Here is a 27,326-nt window from a genome sequence, read left to right as displayed (position 1 = left end):
AACAAATATATACCTTAGTGAAATTTTGTTCATATTGTATGATGCATGCAGTGATTGCTTCAGAAGAGGTTGAAAGGGGCAACTTGGCCTGAAGAAAGCACTTTAAGCTTCTCAATTTCATGTATGTATTTTGCCCTGATGTGAGAAGTCATCTATGTGAGGTGACAAGTCTTATTTTCTGCATAAAAAAGTCAATGCTGCTACTACATATTTGACTGGGAAAAGCAGCTATATAAAAACTGTGTATGATATGTAAAGCAGGGCTGAGGAGTTCATTTCTCACTACTAAAACATTTAAAAGATCTCAATATTGCAGAATTATCCACCTTCTACAAATTCATTTAAATCTACTGACTATCTTTTATGAAAAGATAATCACATTCACTTTCTAGCACTACAGTGGAGGTAACTTTTACAGTTTTAAAAGTTAATGGGTTAGACATCAATTTAGCCAGTTATAAAGCCTAGTAATTGCCAAAAGCATTCTGATACTTTTGCAGAATGAAAAGCAGGGGCGTATCAAAGTCAGAGATCAAACAATTAAAACAAAAAGCCAAGAGAACAGTTGGAAGAACGAAAAGACAAATCAGAAGTCCGACAAACCTCTAAAGTCCTGTAAGATGACCTTGAAGAGAAGACAATTCAAGACAATTCTGAGATACATTTCCAAAACTAAATAGTCATTTTGTACACTTTTCCTGAAATGCTTTCAAAAAGTTAGATTTTCAGAACATAGAGGCACTTCCCCCTTCAACAGATCCAAGTCAAGAAGTGTTTCAGAGGTTGAGCACTGAAACATTAAGGCTCCAAAAATGAGCATATGCATTTTAAAATGCAAATCCTAAAAGAAATTAAGCATTATGAAGACAAACTATGAACTTAACAGGAAAGAAAGTGCTTGTATCAGACCATGTAAGCAAAGTAAGTAACACACCAGAAAACAAATAAAAGCAGATATCAGTATGTATAAGGAAGGGGAAACAAACATTGTGTGCATTTAAGTGGTCAATGTACACAGAGAGACAAAGTTTTTATACTGCAAGCTCTACCTACAAAACAGAAGTGAAGTTCTATGGACAGATTTGGAACATAACTATAAATACAAAAATTGGGGATGAATTTTCAAATAGGAGTCAAGCAAAACAAAAAAGCAAGAGGGAAAGAAGTAAGGCTGGATAAAATGAAGGGCCAACTAAGCTCTCTAGAGGAATATGAAAATGAGGGCAAATCTGAAATACTAAATTTTAAACAAGAAAAATCAATTATGCAAGGTATGAATATGCAAGTTCAGGAGGAAGTTCAATTAGAATGGCAATACTTAGGTGTCCATTCTCTAAGTGCAAAACATTGTTTAAAGTGGGGGCACAGGAGGAAGAAAGAGGCAAAGAAATTTTGTTTCCAGAATTTTCTATTCATAAATCAGAGACAATACAGGGCTTTTGGTAGTTACTGGTACTATCCTCTGACTCAAGCAATACAAACAGAAAAAAGCATCACAAGAGCAACACATACCAGGTACTATGATACTCAACACTTTCAGACAAGGATTTTCTGTGGTTTCAGAAAACCACTGGTAATGGTTAGAACTTCTTCCTCCCTTTCCACCACTGTACCATGTTCCTTAATTACTCTGCTTTCTTAAGTCCCTGAAGGATCCCCTGCAGGGCCTTAATTTTTTGAAAAAGTAAAAGCACCTGCTGCTCCAGGTACCCCATCTGCATCTGTGCAGAGAAATGCCTTGTCATCTCAGCAAGACATGTTCACATAGTCTATTGCCAGTCATGTGCCACATTCGTCATTTTGCTAAGGAAAGAGTCCTACTGATCACTCAAAGATTAGCAAGGTGTGGGCTAAGTAGAGCAGTATGCAAGATGAACATCACAGATGACTTGACTAGCTTCCCCAACAGCTCTTGTATAAAGCAGCAAGCAATCTTTGTTCTATAAAGGTAAAAAAACAATGGAGAGCTGATGGAGAAGGTAAGTCAAAGAGCCTTGCTTTTCACTAATCAAGTCAACAAAAACTGTCTGCTGCCTGGCAAGGTAAACTCCTACATCTTAAGGAACAAGCATTTAGAGAATCAAGGTGATTAACACATTTCACGAGGCTACAGGATTTACTTCATGAGACTAAATCATTGCAGAAGAAAATAAGGCTGTTGCTAGGAAGTAAACAGATTGCACACTAACATTTACAACAAAAAGAAGAAAAGACACTAGACTTAATAACATTGGAAAGTAAAATAATTTAAAGCTGGGCATAGAATATACCTGTTCTAATTTAAAAAACAGAGTTGCTCTTGGTATCGTGGAAAACTTGGCCATAAAAAGAGACTGTTGTAAATACAGAGATGGAAGGGCAGGACAGAATGTAGCCCAATACCTCACTTAAATAGAATCAGTTAAACCTTGTTAAAACTGCAAGATTCAAAAATTAATTATCTGATCAGCCCAGCTAGAAAGCCATTATAGGAGGGAGAGGATTAAACAGGAGTTTCAGACTAGAATCTAGAATTTGAGCAAGTAAACTGAAAGCTGAAGGAACAGATACATTATGAGTATGTTGAGGATTTCACTGCATTAATGGTATTCATTTTGAAAGGTTTCAACTAAATTAGGTCTATTAATAATTTGTCTAAATACACAGATCACTTTAAAAGCAACTCAGTAACTGTTCCACTACATTATTAACATCTATGAGAGCTTTACAGTAAAGGAACAGATCTACTTCAAAAACCATTGGGAAATTTTATCCATAGAGCTTGTTGTAGGTCAGGAAGTAGAATGTATGCCTGTTCATTTGCAGAATAGATCTAACAAGGAATAAAACAAGGGAAGAACTACCGCAGCGCACAAGAGAAAGAAAACAACAAACCATAAACCAAATCAAAACAAGAAAAACAGATTTTTTTCAGTGTTGTTTCCATCATAGCCTGATAGTATTTGAAAATCTCTTTTGGGTGATATATGGATGTCACAATTCATTGTGGGAACAGTATCAAACAATAGATATGGATGCCACAATTCATCATGGGAACAAATGACAACGGAATATCTAAAGAGGCTTCTGGACAACTGAACTTCAGCTTGCTTCATGCTGGCATCTGAAATCAGATGTGGAAATAGTGCTAGGATGAATTGCAGGTAACATTAATTCACCCAGAAAAGGAATGTTGGCAAATTAAGAAAAAAAAAAAATTGCTGTCTACCAATTCCCTGAAAGTAGTCTCTCACAGATGGCCAAAAACATGAGCAGGAACAATCTGGAAAGAGATAATTTCAGATAGGAATATGGTGATGGCTTAACATATATACATTAAAATTCAAGAAAACTAATTATACTTCTTTTTCCCTCTCCAACATTTCAACAAAAAAATCTTCCATATTATTGAAATAATGCCATGCTGCCATCAGTACATCCTAGACAATTACAAATAACGAATTTTTAAAGCACATATGGCATGCTCAGTGACAATTAGCAATAGATACTGTGGCCATGAATCTAATGACATAATAAAGTAAGGCTAAAATAGGCACTAGGAGGCTTTTTAACCTTATAAACACAGCAGCTAGGACACTGAGTCACAGCCAATTTGTGGTGGAATTGAAGAAATTGAACCTTCTGTAGGCGTGATCCCGTAAGATCCAAGGAGACTAAGCTTCTGAGGGACAGACCACTGGAACAGGCCAGATAGGTTTCTGACCATTTTTGTTCCTGCTGGAATTTAGGGAATAGGATTTTGTAAAATTGTTTTTATCATAAAATCACAGAATGGTAGGGGTTGGACCCTTCCAACCTTTAGAGATCATCTAGTCCAACCTACCTGCAGAAGCAGGTCCGCCTAGATCAGGTCACACAGGAACATGTCCAGGTGGGTCTTGAAGACCACCACACCCTCCCTGGGCAGCCTGTGCCAGGGCTCCCTCACCTGAACAATGAAACAGTCATTTCTTATGTTTAAACGGAATTTTTTGTGTTCCAGCTTCATCCCATTACCCCTTGTCCTGCTGCTAGACACCACAGAAAAAAGGGATGCCCTTCAAACATCTTTTTTTTAATAAGCAAGAACTCAACTACCAGACGCTCCAAACATTTGTCACCTATTTTTACATTAGCCAAACTGGAAATCAGGAGACTGACAAAGAAACAATATTATGAAAACGTAATGAATATGTTAAAGTAAGTGTTTACCCAAGCAACATATAATGGAGGCTTTCTAGGTACAGTTCCATACTTTTGATTGTACTTGTTTCTTTTAAAATGCTAATAATCACTACAGTAATTGTTGTTTGATTACATTAAATACCATTCATTTCTAAGCTTTTCATGGAAAATATAAGTTTTCTGAACATAGTAGATTGGCCTAAAGTGTTCAATATACGAACCTTCAAGGAGAAAAAAACACCAAAGCCAAATACATTTACTCTACTAGAACGGTTTTCATAAAGAAGTACACAAAATAGAATCATAGAATGGTAGGGGTTGGAAGGGACCTTTAGAGATCATCTAGTCCAACCCCCCTGCAGATGCAAGTTCACCTAGATCAGATCATATAGAAACATGTCCAGGCAGGTCTTGAAGACCTCCAAGGAAGGAGACTCCACAACCCCTCTGGGCAGCCTGTGCCAGGGCTCCCTCACCTGAATAGTGAAATAGGTTTTTCTTATGTTTAAGTGGAACTTTTTGTGTTCCCGCTTCATCCCATTAGCCCTTGTCCTGTTGCTAGCTACTATAGAAAAAAGGGATGTCCCAACCTCCTGACACCCACCCTTTAGATATTTATAACTGTTAATAAGCCCCAGTTCCCGCAGCCTTTCCTAAACTTTCATCTTCAAAGCAATATCACAGTTCCAGGCAATGAAATAGCAGTAACTACATATGAAACAGTATTTCAGAAAAAAAAGCAATCATTTTTTTAAAAACTGTATTTTATCTATTTACTAGTTTTAATGAAATACCATAAAAAATAATCTTGGGTTTCATGGTTTTTTTCAGATGGAAAGAAACAGTTCCAAATACCATTTCATACTTTGACAGCTTCCTTATTCTTATCTGGTGTTTCTTGCGAAGGCCTAGTTTACAGAGTTTCTTAATTGCTCAGCAATCCCAGAAATTTAAGAAAATAGGTAAAAATCTTAAAGATTTTTCTTCATTTCTATGTTAAATCCCTACGGAATATGCTTTTAAGCATGAACACAATACTGATGTCTACTGGTGACCAGAATTATATCTCGGTTTCAAACAAAACAAATGTTTGAATTACACAGAAAACAAAAAGGACAAATTACTTGTAAAGATGAATGTAAATATGAACACATTTAAAGCAATGCAGATACACTAGCTTCATTATGCAACACTAATCCAGCAGCTGGCTTCCCTTTCTCATTTTAGAACAGCAGAAGATAATGAGTCTTCTCATTATGGACTTATGGACTGCAGAAAGAGACCTGTGAGTCCTGGCTGACTATAAACTAAATACGAGTGACCCATGTGCCCTTGTGGCCAAGGAGGCCAATGGCATCCTGGGATGCATCAAGAAGAGTGTGGGCAGCAGGTCAAGGGAGGTTCTGTTCCCTCTCTACTCTGCCCTGATGAGGCCTCATCTGGAATCCTGTGTCCAGTTCTGGGCTCCTCAGCTCAAGAGGGACAGAGAACTTCTGGAGAGAGTCCAGTGCAGAGATATCAAGATGATCAGGGGACTGAACATCTTTCATATGAGGAAAGGCTGCAGGAACTGGGGCTGTTTAGTCTGGAGAAGAGGAGACTGAGGGGAGATCTTATTAACATTTATAAATATCTCAAGGGTGGGTGTCACGAGGTTGGGACATCCCTGTTTTCTACAGTAGATAGTAGTAACAGGACAAGGGGTAATGGGACGAAGCTGGAACACAAAAAGTTCCATTTCAATATAAGAAAAAACTATTTCACTGTAAGGGTGAGGGAGCCCTGGCACAGGCTGCCCAGAGGGGTTGTGGAGTCTCCTTCCTTGGAGGTCTTCAAGACCCACCTGGACATGTTCCCATGCGACCTGATCTAGGTGACCCTGCTTCTGCAGGGGGGTTGGACTAGATGATCTCTAAAGGTCCCCTCCAACCCCTACCATTCTATGATTCTATGATAAATATCTATGGTTTGGTCTTCTGACAATAGGCAAATGAACCTGATGATTCAGTTAATCCAGTTCCTTGTTTCTATAAAGCATATGTCCTTTAAAACACAACGATTTAACTTCCTTTGCCTGAAAATAATAATTTTTCATACGTATTCTTTATCATGGAAAATGTGAACTTCAAATGTTGATGTGTAAGATTTCATAGACCTTCTGTCCCTTATCCACAATTACTATGATTGGGTCATGTCTCTCAGTGACCTACAGTGGAACTGCAAGTTGACAAGATACACTAAGTACATTTTAGCTATACAGTTGGGTTTTTTTTCCTGTATATAGATGCCCTTTCCCTTTTCCCAGTTTTCAGGTATGAGAATTTGGTATGATGTACTTCCATGTATAGCCATGAATGCTGTTTAACAGGTACCTCTTCATACTAGAGAAGTAGCATCCTTTCAACATTCCCACAAAAGAAAATCTCCTGAATTATACAATAAACTTTTTTAAAAGCCAGTTCAGTCTGCTTGAGGCAGAAATACTCACAGGTACAACTCTGATTACAAAACAAAAAAAGAAAACAAATCCTCTCCCCCATCAAACATGGCTATAATTCCTGTCCATCTGAAACTGTTTATACTTCCACTGAATGATCTTTTATCACTCATTTTCTGCAACATCAATTACAGAACTCAGCTAAAATCCTTTTATTAACAACTGAAGCCATAATCCTGTGTGCACACGTAGCATCTGAACACTTGTCTAAATCCCAAAGAGGTCTCTGAAAGAGCAGAACTTCACAGAACAAAGACTGTTTGCATGACTGATTTAATTAAGGGATTAAAAATTGCATTTAGAATGGATTTCATTACAATAGGTTTGATAAGCATGGATAAATCAAGGCTAAAATGTCCAGGAATGTGATTCAGGAACTCCAAAGCCAAGATACACAAGACAATTTAAATCAGACTTGGCTTTCCTCTACAACAAAGAACCTTGAATTGAAAAACAAGTCAAATAATCTCACAGGAAGCTATTTCATAACAGGAGATATATGTTCCTCTTACTTTTTGCTTACTTTTATTGAAGGCAGAGAAAATCAAGCATTGTTTACATACACTTAACTTTCAATGTCAGTCTCTTAAAAAAACACTTCTTTCTAGTCTAAAGTTTTACAAGTAAAATGTCATTTTTGAGTGTGAAGTCAATACCAAATATGTATTACACACAGCTCCCAGGCCAGCACAGCCCATCAGCAGGTGAGAGTAGAGGGCTCAGTCTGCAACGGGGTGGCAGAGGAAGAAGGAGTAGTTACAGCACCACGGAGGGAGATAACACAAATGTGGGCAAGAGAAGTGTGGATTATTGCTGTGCAAAGCAGGGAATCCTGAGTTAGGATTTTAATGTCCCCACACATTGCTGCTTTACTGCCACAATGCTGCAGTTGTGCAATGAAAGTCTTAAAAATCTACACCATATTCTCTGGCTATAATAAAATACCTAAAATTATCCTAACTATTACTTAAATTATTCTATTTTTCACTTCGCAAAGAATGCATCTTTTTTTAAAAAATAAAACAAAAATTAACAACCAAAACATATTGGAAATGGCATATTGGAAAACAATATTCTTCAAAGTCTTTCTTGTTATCACTTTTGCAAAGGCCATCCAGACAAAAAAAATACATAGACAGTTTAAATCAAAATTCATGATAAATCACCATATACAATCAAGTAAATATCCACTAAGTTTTCTTATAATAACAAAGTAATAGTTTTTAATAAAAGCACAATAGAAAACAGTCTTTTTAGTGAAATGCAGTAAAAGCATACATAATTATGTGCAATCTATATTATTTAAACATACCTTTCCAAGATCTGCAGCCTGTTTTAAAATATCTCTTTTTAGATCTTCTGCTCTCTTGGAATGAAAAGAATTACTTTGACTCTGGATGATAAATACAATTTCTTTTAATTCTGTGAACCAGAAAATAAAAAGATTTAAAGACAAAGGAAGTTATTTTCAGTTTTGTTTCAAAGATAATGAGAAACCAGGTGGAGGAGGAGGGAATCTATTACATAGCAAGCCATCTCTTTAATCATACAAACATTTCATGAAATAGTAAAGACATGATTAAACACACAAAAAAATCCAGCAGTCTTTTTAAACAATTACATATAAACAGCACAACATGACTAGGAGATCTGCAGCAACAAAGAAATTTCTGCACAGTTAACAGTAGCCACATTCATGAAGTTGTTTTTTCTCCTGTACACCAGCATGCTTTATTACCAGAGTTAAAAGGTGTCAGTCACAGACCAGCATCTCCCCTCTCTAGGCAGTGCAAGAATATGAAACAAAGAAACCTGCTTCCTCAGTAAAGAACCCAGAAATAAACACGAGATGGAGAGACATGCACATGAGAACAATGTGGAAATACCCTTTTATCTAACAGGACAGCATCAACATCTCAGATATGTCTTCACAGTGTTTAAAAGCATCATAGCTATGGACTTTCAATGGAAGAGGAGATTGTGAGAAAATTAAAAGAAAATAATGATGCAGCTTTGCAAACAGTTATATATAGAAAAAAGTGTTCATTAAAGAAACACAAGTAGGTGATGAAGTAGATAGCCAAGTGTTCTCGATGAAAGCTAAAAAGAACAAGCATCCTATTCAGAAGCACAACACAGCAGAGGACAACAGAGGACAAGAAAGTGAAAGAGGAGACAACAGATAGCTTTTCCAAAATTCTTAACAAATTTGGCCTATGCTGTATACCTCATCCAAGATCATACCTAAGCAGCAATCAAATTAGAGAGCAATGAGGACTGAACATGTATATGTGTGTTTGCTGGCCAAATAAAAGCTGACCTTTACAGATACTATGCAGAAAGTGTGCAGACAAGGACACTCAGAATACAATTGCTTCAGTGGTACGAGTCTACCGGCTATGAGGAAGAAAATCAACTATTCCAGTTGAAATTGGGACAGAGGTGCAAGTCAATCGCTGACCAACCATTGCATAAGGAACAAAAGAAAAGCTAATAATGCTGGTCTGGTGTTTATGGAGAGAAGTAGAGGACTTGTTGGGATGAGAGGGATTGAGAAGAGGTGAAAGCCAAATCCAGAGAAGACAGCACAGAAAAGGCTGCTGAATTAATTTTACAGATGTCATCACTCCAAGATAAGACAGTGCCAAAAGAAGATAAAATCCCATGGGATCTGTATAGAAAGTAAAAAAAAAAATGCAGAGCTCAGAGTGCACAGCAGAAAAACAAAAATGTAACAAAAAAGACATTGGAGTCAAACTTCAGAAAAGCAGAACTTGAAAACCTCCATCCTTAGTAACATTATGAAAGCTGACAGAGAGAAGACATGAAACCCCTAGGAGATAGTCACTTTCTGGTATTCCACTGAAACCAAGTTTTCAAAGAGATACAGAAGACGGCAAATCAAGGACAGTTCAGGACAAAAGTTCAGTAAAGAACTAGAGTCACAGCTGACTGAAAGCTGCCAGACTACTATAAGCAGTGTCTGTGAAGATAAGCATCCCAAGGACAGAGCACTTCAAAGGAAGCATGTGAAGCTTCCTGTCCAGCAGCAGAGTATTGCAACACTTTTAGTGTTTCACTGCAGTAAAAATTCAACTCTTATATCATGCAATCTTTCTTTTTTCAAGTGTATATTCTTGCATCATAGATCAAGTCAACCTCAAACATCTGTGTCACATCAAGATCTTGACATCTAGGTTAAAGATACTACCTTGGCAAACAGAGCAAAAACAGGGGAACGAAGAGAGAAAAACAGGGGAACGAAGATGGAGAATCAATGTCCAAAGAAGGAAAGAAGCAGTCTCATGGAAAAATAGTAAGACCAGGCACATGAAGAAAGATCATAAGAAAAAGAGTCGCAACAGAAAGAGAATTCAACCCAAATGTCTTTGCTAAGATTATGAGAAGATTACCATGTCCAAGAGTTGAGTATTAATTACATTCCTTTGTTCCTCTGAACAGTCACTTGTTACATGTATGATAGCTCAAAGCTGCAGTTAAATGTTTCCCCCAATACTCTATTTCCTCAATTTATTAAGCATCTGAATTACAATTTAGCAAAAGCTGTGACATCCTCCAATAAAATACTTTCTAGGAGTAATCTAACATCTACCTTGGTGTCACTGTTTTAATCCAATGAAAATAGCTTCCTCTGCTATAAGCACTTTAAAATAGTTCATAAAAAGCAATATCCATTTTATCAAAATTTCCACAGAAAATAGGTGTAATTTTAAACACATGAATTGTTTCTCAAGTCAGGAAACAGTCAACCAAACAAGATAAGGAATGGAGTCTTCTGGAAGATTAATATCCAAAAGAGCTACTGATACACGGATAGTTTATTTATCTTGTTTTCTATTTTCTTTTCTTTCCCTAAGACATTTAAATATCCAGAAAATATCTTCAGCAATCTCAAATGCTCACTGATTGGAAAGAAACGGCAAGTTCACATTAAAATTTATTTTTAAAAAAAAGGGGAAATAGGAGTGCTGAAATTTCCTGAGTCTTACCACAACCATGGCTCATTGCTAAACAGAACAGAACCTTAATCAACTTTTAACAAGCCATTAACAGCAATATGTGTTTTAGCAAGTATACAATGACTATGCAAAACACTCCTTCTCAGGAATTATGGCTAAATCACTTCAAAAGATGGCAACAGGGAAACATTGCTATTTGGAAGATAAGAATCAATGACCAGCACAAATAAACTACCTGTATGATTTTTAATTGCTTTTTCAAAGTTTATTTACAACAAAGGGCTGTTACAGTTAACTCAAAACTACTGAGAAATTTAAAACAAACGTTAAAAAGCATATGACGATGTTGTCTCCCAGCTTTCTCTCCTCCCCAGAAGCTAAAGCGTTCACCTAAGAAGAAAGAAACATATCATCTGAATGTAGGTCTCTGGAGTATCAAGTCAATCTCTTGATTTCCAGGCTGCAAGTATATTCTGAGGTGGGTTTTCCCCATTTCCTTCCATAGTTCTAGGAATGTAGAAAAGTAAAAATTACTCCTGAGCTTCCCACTTACCCAACTCCTCCTAAACAGTGGGCATCTAGAACCACATCTCTGACTCGCTGAATGCTTATCATTATAGCATTAAAAAGGTATAACAGGCATCAACAGAAAAGACAGAACTCCATGATGATTTATGTACTTCCCTGGAGTATGTGTGACATGGTGAAATCCATGGTTACAACTATGACTTTAAAACAACTAGGATCCTGGTCTCTACCAAGCAAAAGAATGTCACTGACACCTTTGCAGCTCAGTCAATAGTACTTAAATCTATCTCTTTTCTTTGGGTTTTTATTAACAAATGATGGAAACAAAATGTATTTGGTTAAAACTAAATGGAATATGCGTACAACAAAAAAACAGGGAGAGTACAAAATGTTTCATTCTTTACTCACACAAGAAATAAACTGCAGAAGCATTCAAGCTTTAACTCACAAAGAAGAGACTCTACTGTGCAGGTCAAAAAATTCAGCTTCCAATCTGAGTTTAAAAAAAAACAGGCTACTTGCGTACCCTGTAGGCCTTCCCCTCCTTTTATGTCAAGTCTAAAAACAACTGAAACCAAATCAAGAACTTTTAGTTCCTATATTTTGAGCAGGTTACTGCAGCCTAGTATAAAGCTTCCACAGTTAAAGGAAGAGACAAGTCTTTCTTCATGCCAACAACAATAATTTGTAAACGTGTTTATACAGTTATAGGGATCTTTCCAGATTAAAGGCAGTGTATGCAAATACAGCACACAATCTCACCTCTGCATGTCTGCTTATTTATCATCTATGCCACAAGTGCTGTAATGACTGGTATTTCTGTTTATGGCCTGCAGCATGAGACTTTTTTCTATAGTATCTAGCAACAGGACAAGGGGTAATGGGATGAAGCTGGAACACAAAAAGTTCCACTTAAACATAAGAAAAAACTGTTTCACTGTTCAGGTGAGGGAGCCCTGGCACAGGCTGCCCAGAGGGGTTGTGGAGTCTCCTTCCTTGGAGGTCTTCAAGACCCACCTGGACATGTTCCTATACAATCTGGTCTAGGTGAACCTGCTTCTGCAGGGGGGTTGGGCTAGATGATCTCTAAAGGTCCCTTCCAACCCCTGCCATTCTATGATTCTATGAACTGAAAGCCATCCTAATTTCAAACATTCCCTCTTGATACAGTTTGAGTATTTCCAATATTTCTATTGCCTGAATTTTACCAAACTTCTTGCCTTACTAACATCCAAAACATACCTTTAGAATCAATTGCAAATGCATCACATTTTAGCATACTTGTTTACATCTTGAAATTAGAAATAATAGTATCCAGTTGTTCCACAAACTGCACATTCTTTCATAGTTTTGTAATACTCATGGTGTGTCTTGACACTGACTTAACAACAACAACAAAACAAGTTCATCACCTACACATTTGTTCTGATAGGAAAAAAAAAACCCTTATTTAAACTTTGCATGTTGCTCTCAACCATTCCACTCAAACTTCCCTCACCAGTTACTAGAGAACCTACATAAGATGCAGATCTAGGCCAGGCAGGATATTGAAAGGATATAACTGCAAAAATTACTTTTGCTCCTTTCAGAATATTGCAGATGTTTACTGAGTAGAGGAAGTACAACACCCTATTTGCAAGAATCAAATCAAAGGAATAAAAAAGCATCAAGATTACTTCATTCTTCTCTTATATAAAATACATGTTAAAAAAATAAAAACCCAAAACAAATACCCCCTGACCTCACAGGCAAAAGCTAGCAGATACTCTTGTGGTGAATGAACGGCTGAACCCACCTTAGACCTCAGTCGTCCTTTGGAAGTAGCCCTCTCTCTCTGCACAGACTGCAAAAGGAATTTAGAGAACTCATGCTCCCAAGCTTAATGTTCCTTTGAGTTTCCAAACACAGCAAAATCATTGCACACTATCCTGAAATAGCCAGAGTCTCACTTCAAGAAGATATTTGCTTTTGTTATTCAGATATTCCAAAAGCTAAAATATTGTTAGTTGGCACGATGGCCTACCAGCACGGCCAGCAATAGAGTACATATATGTACACCTAAAGGACAAGACTTTTTACTATGGTATGGTAATGATGACCCAACATTGTTAAGTTCTATCACTTATCTTTTGGCTGGACCCCTGCATGAAACACTTTGCACACCAGGAAATCCAGAAAGGTATCTTATATTCTGGGTAGATAGAACAACCACAGGAACATAAAGTCTGGCCTTCTACTACACTTGTCTTCTCAGTAACTAGGATATCAGGATGTGGACACTTGTCTTCAAAGGCTTGACTGAGGAAATTTTAAAAGAACTCTTAAAACTGTCAGGAAAACTACAGATAGCAACTTGACTTCATTGGTACAAAGGTATAGCTTATACATAATGGAGAAAGAATTTTCTTATATAACAGTTTGAAAAACAAGAATGAAAAATCACAGAAACTAAGAACCATCAAGGACTTCATTCTCTGTTTCAAATCCTTCCTTTATTTTACCCACAGAAATGGGTTAAAAGTAACTTTAAAAAAAAAAAAACCAAACCAGCTGCTGGTGTGGTCTGTTTCTACAATCTCCTGTGGCAGCAAGTTTCTAAATTTGCATAAAGCACTTTTGTCTCCTACTGAAACAAACAATAGATGACAGGTGGTAGTTACATCACTAATGTACTGTTGCAACATTCCTAAATATAACTTTTCTAAGTAATGAGATCACATTGAAACTTGGGAAAACTAAGCACTGTCAAAAGTCAAAAAAAAGTCTATCTCTGCTTCCCTGAGTTCTTTATGAAGTCAACACAACAGGTCTGCTGGGAGTAGTAAAAGCAGCAACCAGCATCTAGCTGTGCTGTGAGATTCCACAACAGAGATGAAAGCATACAAAGAGCAAATGGACCTTGCTGGACACCGGATAAGGACGAGTGAAAAGAGGAACAGAGTAATAAAGCTCCTATAGACAGGTCTTGACCTTTCAATGGCAGGATGGGAGATAAAAGTGACAAGAGCCTTAAATATTTTACCCCCAAAAAAATCTGTGTTAGGGACAGAGCTTGCAACTGATTCCCAAAAGAAGCCAACAAACAAACAAACCCCAGATCTTCTAAGCACTGTTCAGAGTTCCGTCAGCAACTCTACTATATGGAACACACATGTGCATGAGAAGTCTTGCCAGTGTTCAGCTTTGCTGTCAGAACCAAGTCACAACTACTCAGAAACTGCTACAACAGAGACATGGTTAAGCTAGTGCTTTTTACAATATGCAGACCCAAGTGCTCAGGGACTGAGAAGTACTGTATCAGTGCAAGTTGCTTGAAGATTTGAACTGCTACAGTATAGCAGAGGCAGCACGAGGTTACAGTGCAGAGATTGCAAGTCTTTATCTCAAGTCTGCAAACTTTTTGCTGGAAGGATATCAGGCTTGTTTTCAGAAAAGGCAGAAGCTTGCAGAATTTTTATTCTCATAACTTATCTTGCATGTCCAGTAAAAAATGATTTTACCACTTAGTATCCTATTAATGTTTAACATGATTCTTAGATACTTGTTTCTAGATATTACAAGGTTATTACAAGTTGCTACATGCAATTTGTAATAAACCTAGATATTACAAATACCATAATGGTAAAATTCAGTTTCACGTTAAATTTTTACATGAACAGCTATTAAGTATCATGAAATTGGATTTTAAATTGTTGTGTACTACAAAAAGCAATACACCAGTTTCACAGTGCAAGCACACGCTTTCAGAGAAACGCTTAACAACAAGAATTGCAAATACAAAGATGGAGAAGCTTCTGTTTGATGCGACTACGTGAGCAAAGGAAAAAAGTACTGTGGAATTGGCAATTATCTGACAATGCTATTAAGCATTCAGGCACTGTTCACAGAGTCATTTTTTAAAGAATTATGGTATTTTATTTACACTAAAAAGGCAGACAACTGAAAACAAACAAAGACTATACTTACCTCTGCTCATTTTACTATTTGTTTCACCTTTTTCAGATTTCTAGAAGAAAGGAGAAAAAGCAAAATAAGGAGTAACACAGATCCTCACATCTTTCTATAGAGACACACAGGGAGTCAAAGGAGTCATGAGATTGTGTATGGTTACATGGAAGTTTTAACTCAATATCTAATAAAAAAATCTAAAGTTTTTCATCGAGAACTGAAAATAAGACAAAGGGGTTTTGATGACTGTACACAGTACTGCCATCTTACAGCATAAAATGGGCAGAGACGAATGTCAGGAGGTTCAACAAGGACAAGTGCAGAGTCCTGCATCAGGGGAGAAACAACCCCTTGCACCAGTACAGGCTGGAGACTGACCTGCTGTAGAGCAGCTCTGCAGGCAGAGACCTGGGAGTGCTGGTTGACAATAAATTAACCACGAGCCACTAATATGCCCTCGTGGCCAAGAAGGCACGAGGCATCCTGGGATACATAAAGAAGAGTGTGGCCAGTAGGTCATGGGAGGTTCTTCTCCCCCTCTACTCTGCCCTGGTGAGGCCTCATCTGCCAGTTCTGGGCTCCCCAACTCAAGAGCAATAGAGAACTTCTGCAGAGAGTCCAGTGCAGGGCCACCAAGATGATCAGGGGACTGGAGCAATTCTTTCTTTCTTAGGAAGAAAGGCTGTGAGATCTGGGACCGTTTAGCCTGGAAAAGAGGAGACTGAGGAGTGACCTCATTAATACTGAAAAAGTATGTGAAAGATGTATGTCAAGGGGATGGGGCAACACTTTCTTCTGTAGTGTCCACTCATAGGTAATGGACAAAAGCTGGAACACAAAGACTTCCACTTAAACATAATGAAAGATTTCTTTCCCGTGAGGGTGAGGGAGCCCTGGCACAGGCTGCCCAGGGAGAGTGCGGAGTCTCCTTCTCTGGAGTTTTTCCAAAACCCACCGGGACGTGTTCCTGATTGATCTGATCTAAGTGGACCCGCTTGAGCAAGAGGGTTAGACTACATGATTTTTAGAGGTCCCTTCCAACCCCTACCATTCTATACCACATTCCAAATTAATCTATCAACAATATAGGAAAATATCTTTTTTTTTCCCAAAGAAGTGTATGCTTTATGGTACACAGTGTTGATAAGCCATATTTTGTAACTGCCTTCATTAAAACAAAACAAATGTTGTCTGTTACACTTCTGTTAATCTAAAAATAAGGATTTTGTATTGAAGAATTCTAGGAAGCACCTCTGACTTCAGTTGAAGGAAGGTTTGAAACTCTGATAAAGTAGGAAAACCTTCATAAATTGTATCCAGTATGGATTGAAACAGTAATGGAATTTAACAAACAGCAACTTGTAAGTAATAAAAATAGAATGGCATTACCTAGTCTCCCTGATACAGTGCAGTAGATCAGCAGTATGCAATAGAGATCTTTTTCATTTATGATAATTCCTATAGATATAGCAACCATCATCAAAACCAAAACTTATATAGAAAGACATTATCTGTGACCATACTTCTATTGCATATGATCTGAAATCACTAGACAAAATGGTGGTTATAGGTTCTAATTCTAGATTAATTTCAGTACTTTTATTTGACTTTCTTCCCTTAAATCTCTTTTATACATATACAAATATCTGTTACAAATATATATACATAAAAAACTGGTAGACAGCTGAAAAAGGTCATTCACACATCCACACCTAACTCCTGCTGTGCTGTTTAACAGCAGAGCTAGCTTTGACCATTAGTTAATTCAAAATTGTAGACACAAGCTTTACTTGAGCTGTGACTTGGGTAGCAATATGATATAATGCTAATTGAGCAGAGGCAGCCATTTCCCTCTCAATGTGTTATATATTTCACAAAACCAAGAAGACAGGAAAACCTGTTTCTGAAGTAAAGGTTACATACTCAAAAATTACTCTTAACAGCAGTAACACTAGCAACTTGTAGAAGCCATGCAAAATCAAGTTTTTTTACTGTTTCTAATGCACTCTTCAGCTGATCCTGGAAAAAAAACAAAAATAAATTGTTCTCTAAATTACAATTTTGTTCTAAAACAAAACCCCAAAACCTAATTCTCTCAATACAAATGTCAACGTAAGTCAGAAAATCCAGCGTAAGATCAAAAGTTCTAAGTATAAATTTATTCTAATAATTCTAAGAATCCATAGGAAAAATTAAGATCCTAGTAATAGCAGAAGAGTGTTGCTACACATAACTTGTGTCTCATTAAAGGTCTCTTATATGCCACATAGAACCATATGACATTTAGTACCATTGAAGTCAATGATCAAAATAATCAATGTCACAGATGTTCTGCTTTCTGCTCTGGTCTCTTCTAGATGATTTTATAATGTCTGTAAAATGTTCCTGCCTTGGCAATTAAAATTTATTACCTGCAGCACTGGTAGTTCAGTCTCATCTTCTGCACCTTCAGGAACTACATTTACAGCAAAAGCTGGAAGAAAAAGCAGAATTTTTTTCATATTATAGGAGTTCATTTTCACACTTGATAAAGTTCTGAAGCAAAAGAAAAAAAACATTTAGGTAGACTTTCACATTAAATGATACTATATTGGTAATAATATTTTTTAACAGAAGACAATTCATTCTTACAGAATTCATATCATAGAATCATAGAATGGTAGGGTTGGAAAGGACCTTTAGAGATCATCTAGTCCAACCTCCCTGCAGAAGCAGGTTCACCTAGATCAGGTCACATAAGAAAGTGTCCAGGCGGGTCTTGAAGACCTCCAAGGAAGAAGAGTCCACAACCCCTCTGGGCAGCCTGTGCTAGGGCTCCCTCACCTGAACAGTTAAATCATTTTTTCTTACATTCAAGTGGAACTTTTTGTGTTCCAGCTTCATCCCATTACCCCTTGTCCTGTTGCTAGCTGCTATAGAAAAAAGGGATGTCCCAACCTCCTGACACCCACCCTTTAGATATTTGTAAATGTTAATAAGATCTCCCCTCAGTTTCCTCCAGACTAAACAGCCCCAGTTCCCGCAGCCTTTCCATATATTTGCTGCCTGACAATTCTATTCCTGTACATCGCTGAAAAGATCACTCTTTGATGTGAAGCCAGTTTATCTTGGCTTCAAGACAAATAAATCCCATTAAAAAAAAAAAAAACAGAACAAAACAAAATCTGTTCAGTCCAGCAGTTCACTTGACAATAGCATAATTTCATATCTATGAAAATTGAAGATGGCTCTTGTATGCTTTAACTGCCATCTCTGAACAACAGTCAGACTAGTGAACGTACAAGAGACTTGAATAAACTTTTACGAAAAGAACAGAGACCCCAAAGAACTAATTTGAACAGACCTGGCATTACCTTAAACCTTTTGTCATGGCACCACCCCATGCATAAACTTCTTGTTTACTGTAGAAAAACAATCATTGAAAAAAATGTTTCAGGGCTGTTTTTTTCTAGTTGATGTAGCAATTTATTCTCTCAACTTGCTCATTTGTGAAAGTAGTTTCTTTTAACATAAGAAAGGTTTGCTAAGATTCTTAGTAAGGAGCCTTTTTCTTAAAGGTATTAAAGAGATGCAAATGAAAGTAAATTGCTATAATTTGGAAGGAATACAAGATACTACTCATCGAGGTCAAATAGATGGTCTTCTTAAAAACTGGGGTGCAAAAAACAAATCAACGTATTCCACTGGAGTGTCTCATAGTAAGTTTAAATTATTTTTTGCTTGGAATTGATTCCAATGTGAATTGCTAGCAGACAGCAATTCATTTGACACCCTAGAAACCTGGGATGTAGGAAAGCAAGACAAGGCTGTCCAAAACCTGCTGTGCTCCATTTCCAAGGATCTATATCCGTCTACTGTTTGAATGGGAGACCAAATTTCATCATCTAGGAGTTGAGTTTCACAATGACATCTCAGGTCCTGACTAACTTGAATCTCAAATCACACCACTAGAATGCAGACATCCCAAACACATTCTAACACAGCTGAGCACAGCCACATTTCAATAAGGCATTAAGCCAGGAAGGAAAAAAATGGAGTTTAAGTAGGAGTGGCCCCCACAGCGTTGCCCTGAAGTACATGTTTTGCACTTCAAAAGTGCACAGAGCATACCTCAATCTGCCTATAATATCCCTTGCTGACAGCATGTTCCGATCATTTTCCTCCTCCTCTTTCAACACCACAGTACTTAGCGTTCCAGCTAAGGAATATCTTCCCCTACACAAACCAGACCCATATCTTCTACTTTACATGATCCCAATTACGAGATCAACACAAAACACTCTTATTCTGGGAAATGTATTAATTACACAGTATTAACCTGAAGAAGTATCATCTCATATTTTCATCTTATTTGCAAACTGGATGCAAGCAGAATTTTCATGACTTTCAAATGATATGAAAATGAGGAATGGCACACATGAGACCTGAAACAACTGTGATTGACAAGAGATGCTGCCTTTCACCATAACATTCGATAACTCATGCCACGCTGCTTTAAGATTTATAAAATATTAATGCACATGACCCTTGAAACAAATTAAACATTACTCAGATAACCTGGAAAAAAACCAAACCCACTGTTTCATACTATGTCTTTGAAAGCATGAAGCAATTTAGGGAATTATTTTTAAAACCTACTTCACTTTCACATGACGGAACCAGAGAATTGCTGAGGTTGCAAACTTTTCCTGAAGATCGCCTAGTCCACTTCCCACAGAGCAGGATGCTCACGACCACATCTAGTCAGGTTTTGAGCATTTCCTAGGACAAAGACTCCACAAACTCTCTGAGGAACCTCTTACAGTGTTCAGTCACTCTTCAGAGTTAAACTAATTAATTTATTATGTTTCATTTAAACTTCCTGTATTTCAGTTTGGACGAACTACTTCACATCCTGTTAAGCACCACAGTATCCAGCTCTGTCTTTACTGCCCCCCGTCGGGTATTTAAACATGTTGGTAAGATCTTCCCTGAACCTTCTCCAGGCTGAACAGCCCCAACTCCATCAGCCTCTCCTCATGTCAGGTGCTCCAGTCGCTTAATTACCTTCATGGTCTTTGCCAGGTTCCATCTAGTATGTCCATGTCTTGTACTGGGGAGCCCAAACCTGGACACAGCACCCCAGGTGTGTCTCACCAGTATTGAGCAGAGAGGAAAGATCACATCCCTTGACCTCCTGGAAACACTCTTCCTCATGCAGCCCAGGAGGCCGCTGACCATCTTTGCCACAATAGCACACTGCTGGTTTATGGTCAATTCGTTGTCCATCAGGACTCTCAAGTTCTTCTCTGCAAAGCTGTCTTCCAGACAATGTGCCCCAGTGTACACTGGTATGTGGGGTGACTCCTGGCATTTCCCTTCTTTAAACTTGGTTTTCCCAGTTTCCCATTTGCCCATCTCTCCAGTCCACTGAGATCCTTCTGCATGGCAGCACAACCAGCTAGTGCATTAGTCTCTCCTGCCCTTCCTGTATTCTCTGCAAACTTGCAGAGGCATGCACTTTGCCCCATTGTCCGGGTCACTAAACACTACTGCAGCCATTATCAACCCTAGAGTGCACTATGCGACTGATCGGGGCCCAATAAATCAGACAGTTTTCTACCCACCTCACTGTTCACATATCTAGTCCATACTTCATCAGTTTGCATATGACATTATAGTAGACAGTACTGAACTCCTTGCTAAAGATCAGACAAACATCTACAGCTTTCCTCACATTCTCTAAGGCAATCATCTCACCGCAGAAGTCTTTTGGGTTGGTCATGTCCGATTGCTCCTTCATAAAAACATGCAGACTTCTCACTGTCACTGGACTGTCCCTCTTTGTTTGGCAATGGTATCCAGGATTATTTGTGCCACTGCCTTCCCAGGGATTGAGGTAATGCTGGTAAACCTATAGTTTCCTCAGATTCTCTTCCTTGCCCTTTGTGAAGACAGGGATGATGTTTGCTGTCTTCTACTCTTCAGGAATCTTCCCCAGTCACCATGACCTTTCAAAGATTATCAAGAGTGGTCTTGCATTGACATCATCAAGCTCCATCAGCACTTGTGACTGCCTCCCATCAGGTCCTGCAGACTTCTCCAAGTCCATTTTGTTTAAATGTTCCCTAAAGTGATGCTGCCTCAGTGAGACTAACCATTCCTTGCTCCAGACTTTCCCATGAGTTTCAGGGGCCTGGGGTTGCTGAAGGTGCATCTTAGCAGTATAGATCAAGGTAAAGAAGGTTTTGAGGTTCCTCACTCTCTTCCACACACCAAGTCCCTCCCTCGCATTCAGAAGCAGGCTCACATTTTCCCTAGTCTCCCTTTGCTGCTGATAAACCTGTAAAAGCCCATTTTCTTGCCTTTCACAAGTTGAATCTCTCACCAGATTCAAGTCCAGATAGCATCTGGTTTTCCTAACAGCATACCTGCACTCTAAAACAGTGTCTCTATATTACTCTTGGAGTGACCTGATCCCGTTTCATCTCGTGTGTGTATCTTCCTTTTTATGTCTGAGTTTTGTCAGGAACTCCTTGCATGTGGGCCTGCTGTCATCTTTGCTTGCCTTCCTGCATATGGGGATGGAGCATTCTTAAGCTTGTAGGAGGTTAACCTTGAAAACCAACCAGCTCTCCTGGACCATCTCCCATATCAACCTTTCTGTATTGTTGGACAAGAGCGGTAGACTGAACATGCTCAGTTAAAAATGTCTTTTGTTGTAGTTGCCCTAACATAGAGCACAACTTCAACACTCCCACATATCGTTTATTAAACAAACCACAATCTTGGATGAACCCTGAAGTCTCTCTATCTAGCATTATTCTTTTTCCCAGTGATTTCAGAAATACAGTCTCCCCATCTTTTCCAACAAATAAACATATTCAAATTACTTGGTATCTTTTACATTAAATACCTCAGGAAGATGTTTTCCAGCTAATACATTTTAATGATAAGCCAAGAATTTCAGACTGTTTTTAAATTACTGAAAAACCATGTGCTAAACAGACTAGCAGATCCCTGAACACACCACAGAAAAAAGCCTCATGAGTCTTCACCCAACAGAAACTAAACTTTTCACTCTGGCAGACTTCATTTTAGCAACAAATATGCCATGGCCCTTCTACTACCTTATTAGCAAATCTGTTAAACACACATAATTTGATACAAGTAAAGCAGTCTTCAGAAGCAAACTGGGGTAAATTCAAGACTTGCTAACATATGGCCCAGACTGTTCTGGTTAAGCAATCTGATAGTAAATATCCTCTTCTAATGACTTACTGGGTAAATGGTGGCATCAGAAGAATGTGGTAAATGCTAACTGGCATACAACTTACTGCCAAAGGGGTCACAGGGTAGGTAGGAAATACAATACCTGGGCACAAATGAACACCTCCAAGGTTAATTCATTCTCCCAAAATTCACTCCCAAGAGGTTTCTGAAAGGTGCACCCAAGAATGGACCACAGATAAAAAGACTCAGCTCACAACCAGATTAGTTGTTCAACACAGGTAAAAGCTGCAAACTCTCTGTGGCAAAGATATCTTTTTATTGTATATGCACAAAATAGGATTACCTGTGTCTAGGACCTATCAGATGCTGCTATAACAAAACAGTAACATTTAATGTCCAAACATCATTATTAGTTCAGACAACTGCAACAAATTTCTTTCAGAATAGCACTCCTTAAGAGACACATCAGTCTCTGAAGAGAGAATCCAGAATTTCCTCTAGTCCCTTTAAGGTTTTTCACTCGGGCAAGCATACCTCATGTGGACCACCTGAATATACATTGTCAGAAGAAACCAATTAGACTAGCTGACAGAAGTTCAAATTGCATAGGCACCACAGTGAGCAAAAAGGCTGGGTGATTACTCCTATTATCTCTCTCAAGCAAAGCTATTTAAAGCAGAAAAAAAAAATCAGCAAGGCATTGTCTTAAATATAACAGATATGTTTGCATTTGTCACTTCATTATTTAATGCACTGTGTACTTTGAAGTTTGTTAACACACTTAGTTATTCACATGATTTGGCAGAAGCAAACAAAAGCTGAATGTGTCAGATGCTAGATCTCCTTTCCTTTTGCTAAATGCTGGGGCTCCGAGGATAAGTGAGAAAAGGAAAGAATTTTTAGAAAGACTTTAAAGCTTTTTATTTTCATCAATATTATCTTGATTTCTTCTGAAAGTAAAACTAAAATGCACTGAAAACGCTACACAACATTGAACACCTGGAAATTTAATCAGAGGATGTCATATAAGCAGCTTCAATTCCTATTTCTTTTTCTCAAGCGTTCCACTATTTCCATTAACATTTTGGTGAGTAAATAGACTTGCTTGTAATGCTAGAAAGTAAAACTCAATCATTTCTTTTCACGGTTCAGCAGCAGGAATATGTGCCAACAAAGTATTAGGAAAATGGATGTAAATACTGCAGTATTAAAAGACAATATACTGTATAAATATATAAAATTATATAATACCACATTATAAACACAGAAGTAATCCTTTCTTCAGTACCACCTTTTTGAATGTAATCAAGTTCCAAATGTTCCCTTAAGTGCAAAGTGTTAATTCCTTCATAGACAAAATCCATTTGAGGCAGAAAGGCAACACTTCTGTTATCTTCCTCTTTTATGATTCAAGGCTGACTGACCCCAGTCATTTCAATCACCTCACCAGGCTGTAGGTCACTTGAAATGAGCTATAAAAAAGTTCTAATTCTATGAGTTACATATGACAAAACCATGACTAATAATAACTACTTCAAATAATAAAAGCCATTGAACATGTCACACACAGTAGATAAAATATTTAATATATAATTTCCTTATATTTCTAATTTACAAAAGGCCTATTTTTGTTCTGGTTGAGGTTGGTTGGGTTTCCTCCCCCTTATGTTTCCAAAGAACATAGAAATCTATGGATTGACAGGATTCCAGAGAAAATCTGCACTGACACTGTCAGTCAAAGAGACAGGATTTTCCATAATGAGACAGCCTGGGAGAGATGGCAAGGAAAATAAATTAGTTTCATGTATTTATATTGAAGATTTTATAATATTTCTTCGTTCTTGCTATCCTATCAGAATCAAAAAATCTGGTCTAGCTGGCTATGAATGAAGTCTTATAGACGTATCAACCCAAAATGGAGAGAGAGGAAAGGGAGGAGGAAGAGGAAGAGAGTGATGCAAGCAAATTTACAGCATCTGAAGCTTTCCATAAAATAAAAGCAACTAATTTTATATCTTTACTAAATGTCTTTAAGCTAATGACACATATGGGAGGAAGGCAGCTGAAATCACCACTGTGAACCACTGAAATGTCTAAATGAGTGCTGTATACACCAGGATCTTTATAAAAGGCAAGCAAAGAAAAACAGTAGAAGAAAAAGGATCGTTATTATCCCTTTTGATTGTTTAGAAGTTAGACCAAAAAAAATAACCTGATTACATTTTCCCATTCTGGAAGCTGCCACCTGCAAGTTGGAATTCATGAAATTACTTAACTATCAGCAAACAACCTGTTTTCTTCTGTGAAATGCAGTCCAAATTATTGCTGTTTTCCAAGAGCAAGGCTGACTGTTTTGCAAAGTGACTATCCTGGCCACCTCAAAATCATGGGCTATTTACAAATTAAAGGACTTTAAAACGGCATTTAAAAAACTACAAGACAGCCATGATACTGCAACATGCTTCAGATGAACAAATGCTACAAGAGCATTAAGTGAGACCTACTAAACAAGAGCTAATTGCACAACCTGGAATCCAAGTTTTTCTATTTCTACCTTCTACTTGCAAGTACATATGTATGTACAACAAATATACGTACACAAATGGGGAAAACTGAAGCTGTTATTCTCTGAATAGCAGAGAATATTCTGTGACCACATTCTGTGACCACAATGTGTTTGGGGTTACAAGTGCTATAGTACGTTACTGGACCAAAACTACAAATCCTGAGAAGAATAAAATAAATCTTTAGGAATAACAGTAGAGTGTTAGGACTCCTCCAAAAACTAAGCTGTGTAGGTGAAAGGAAAAACATTTTAAAAGAGAAAGATGAAAATATCACAGTTTTCCTTTGCTGGAAACAGGATTTATTTGTATCGGGTTTCACCTGCAGGATTTTGATCCACAAGCCACAGCAGTGGAAATTAATCAAATCCAAAGGCTCAGAACAATCTGACAACACTATGCTGACAGAGATGGAAACATTCAGGGGACAGAAACAATGAGAAACAGACCAGATGTAAACATTTACTTCTGTCTCTTACACTCACGGCAACAGCTTCTAACTCCCAGGAGCCTGTAGCGATCCAACTGCTCACATTCTACTAACCCTTTTAATCTTCTCCTACCTGCCTAGACACATTAAAAACATCTCTAAGATGCTGGAGTGAGTTTTTTCACTCTGTATTGACATTTTAACTGGATGGTATTACCTTTCCTCCTCCCCTCAGCAACACCCGGTCAGTAAGGTGCTATTTCAAACTCAGTACGAGTGGCTTCACAGTGGGTTGTGGCCAGATGTTTAACGATTTTATCGACCTGAGCGGCCGAGTGCCGGTCTCCTTGGCGAGGGCTTGTCCCTGCCCCGCACCGGCCGAGGGCCGTCCCCTCGTCCTCATACCGCCGCGCGGCCCCGAGGGTGGGAAGCGGTCCCGGCGCCGACCGGCAGTGGCACCTCAGAGCCGGGGCCGCTGCGAGGAACCGGCGCTGCTCCGTACGCGCTCCCGCGCAGCTCACCAACAAACTTCAGGGGAAGGGGCACCTCTCGTCTCCCCGCCCGCTTCCCCTCACGGGGCGGGACAGAGGGATGAGGAAGCGGCGGCGCTCCGGCGCTCCCCACCAAGCTCTCCCGCTCCGTCCCGTGCCCTCCTACCCCTCATCACCTCCGCGGAACGGCCGAGCGTCCCGGGTCTCCTCCTCTCACCGCGCCATGGCCGCCCGGCCCGGCCCGGCCCCCGGCCACTCACCCCGAGTGCGGAGCAGCGGGAGAAGGAAGAAGAGGTGGGCGAACGCAGCGAAAAGGAGCCAGCGGTTGCAGCCGAGCTCCCGAGACATCTTGGCAAGGGCCGCCGAGCCGCACGGCGGGAGGAGGAGGAGCGGGACACGGCGCGCCAGCCCGCCCGCCTCTGCCGCAGGAACGCGGGCGAGCGGCCTCCGGCTGGTGGCGGTGCCGCCGCCAGCCCGCCCTCCTCCCCTCCCCGCCCCCCGCCAGGGCCCGGCAGGACCGGGCGCCAGCGCCGGGAGGAGGGGGAGGCGCCGAGGGGGACGCGGCGCCCTCTGGCGGGCGGCAGAGGCGGCGGCCGGCAGCCGCGGCGGGCAGCCACTCCGCGGGCCGGCGCAGCGTCCCGGGGGCAGCTGAGGCTGCTACGGCCGACTGGTTAGCGACTAAATATCCAACCCCAAATAATCCTAGTAAACATAGCTCTCCGTGGCCATTATTGATCATCCGGGATGTTACCAAAACTAATGATGTCTATAAGTCTTAATGCTAAATTATCAACTCCATGGCAAGTCCTCCAACAAGGTTTTGGGGCTGTTCAGTTTAGACAAAAAAGAGGGCTGATTTGGTTATTAGCTTCATCCTTCTCCTCTGGAAAACAACCTTTTCTTAGTCAAATGACACCCATTCATACAGAAACTTTTTTCACAAGTAACCTAGTTCATCTCTAAAACAATCCTCACAAAACATTATCTCAAAAGAGCAGATTACAGCTCCAGACAGCCATTTAATAACTAGCTGTGTAATGAGGAATGGAGACGTGTGGTGCAGCAGAGAGTCCAGGAACACAACACGAGTAGGGCACAGCCTTGGCATTGGAGTCTCCACGGTTACAAACAACTTGCCCATCACTACTTAAAGAAAATGCAGACCTGGAGCTGCACAAAACCGTTTTGAGGATAACTCTCAGAAACAAAGTAGTATTTCACATGCATAAATGTTAAAGAGCTGCAGACCAACAAAGAAAGATCAAGAGTGTAAATCTTTGTTAGCAAACAAAAGATGACCTCATGTATATCCTGGAGCAAGGATGAAGACACCATACACACAGGTCAGATTTGTCCTGGTGAAGCACTCCACTTGCAAACAACTTGCTGTGACAGCCCTGCATACACTCCAGAATGAAACTGCCAATCTTCAGGCCAAGGAGAGACACACAAAGGCACAGAAACCCAAGACAAGAAATTCTTGGCTTTTCTTACCAATACAGCGTGCTTCCT

General features: G+C 39.1%; 1 protein-coding gene across 1 annotated transcript in view; it reads right to left on the bottom strand.

The window, feature by feature from the left end:
- B3GLCT (beta 3-glucosyltransferase) overlaps positions 1-26,279 on the bottom strand; it is a 64,586-nt gene extending 38,307 nt beyond the window's left edge. The window contains exons 1-4 of the mRNA XM_062020435.1: positions 26,075-26,279; positions 17,529-17,590; positions 15,136-15,175; positions 7,974-8,083 (exon numbers count right to left, since the gene is read on the bottom strand). Coding sequence (XP_061876419.1) covers positions 7,974-8,083; positions 15,136-15,175; positions 17,529-17,590; positions 26,075-26,162 — 300 coding nt within the window. The 5' untranslated portion in view covers positions 26,163-26,279. The remainder of the gene's footprint in view (positions 1-7,973; positions 8,084-15,135; positions 15,176-17,528; positions 17,591-26,074) is intronic.
- Between the last annotated feature and the right edge of the window lie 1,047 nt (positions 26,280-27,326).

This window comes from Colius striatus, chromosome 1 (assembly GCF_028858725.1).
Source record: "Colius striatus isolate bColStr4 chromosome 1, bColStr4.1.hap1, whole genome shotgun sequence".
In the NCBI taxonomy this organism is placed as follows: Eukaryota; Metazoa; Chordata; class Aves; order Coliiformes; family Coliidae; genus Colius; species Colius striatus.
Note: the sequence above shows the minus strand (reverse complement) of the source record. Positions and strands in the feature narration are given on the sequence as shown.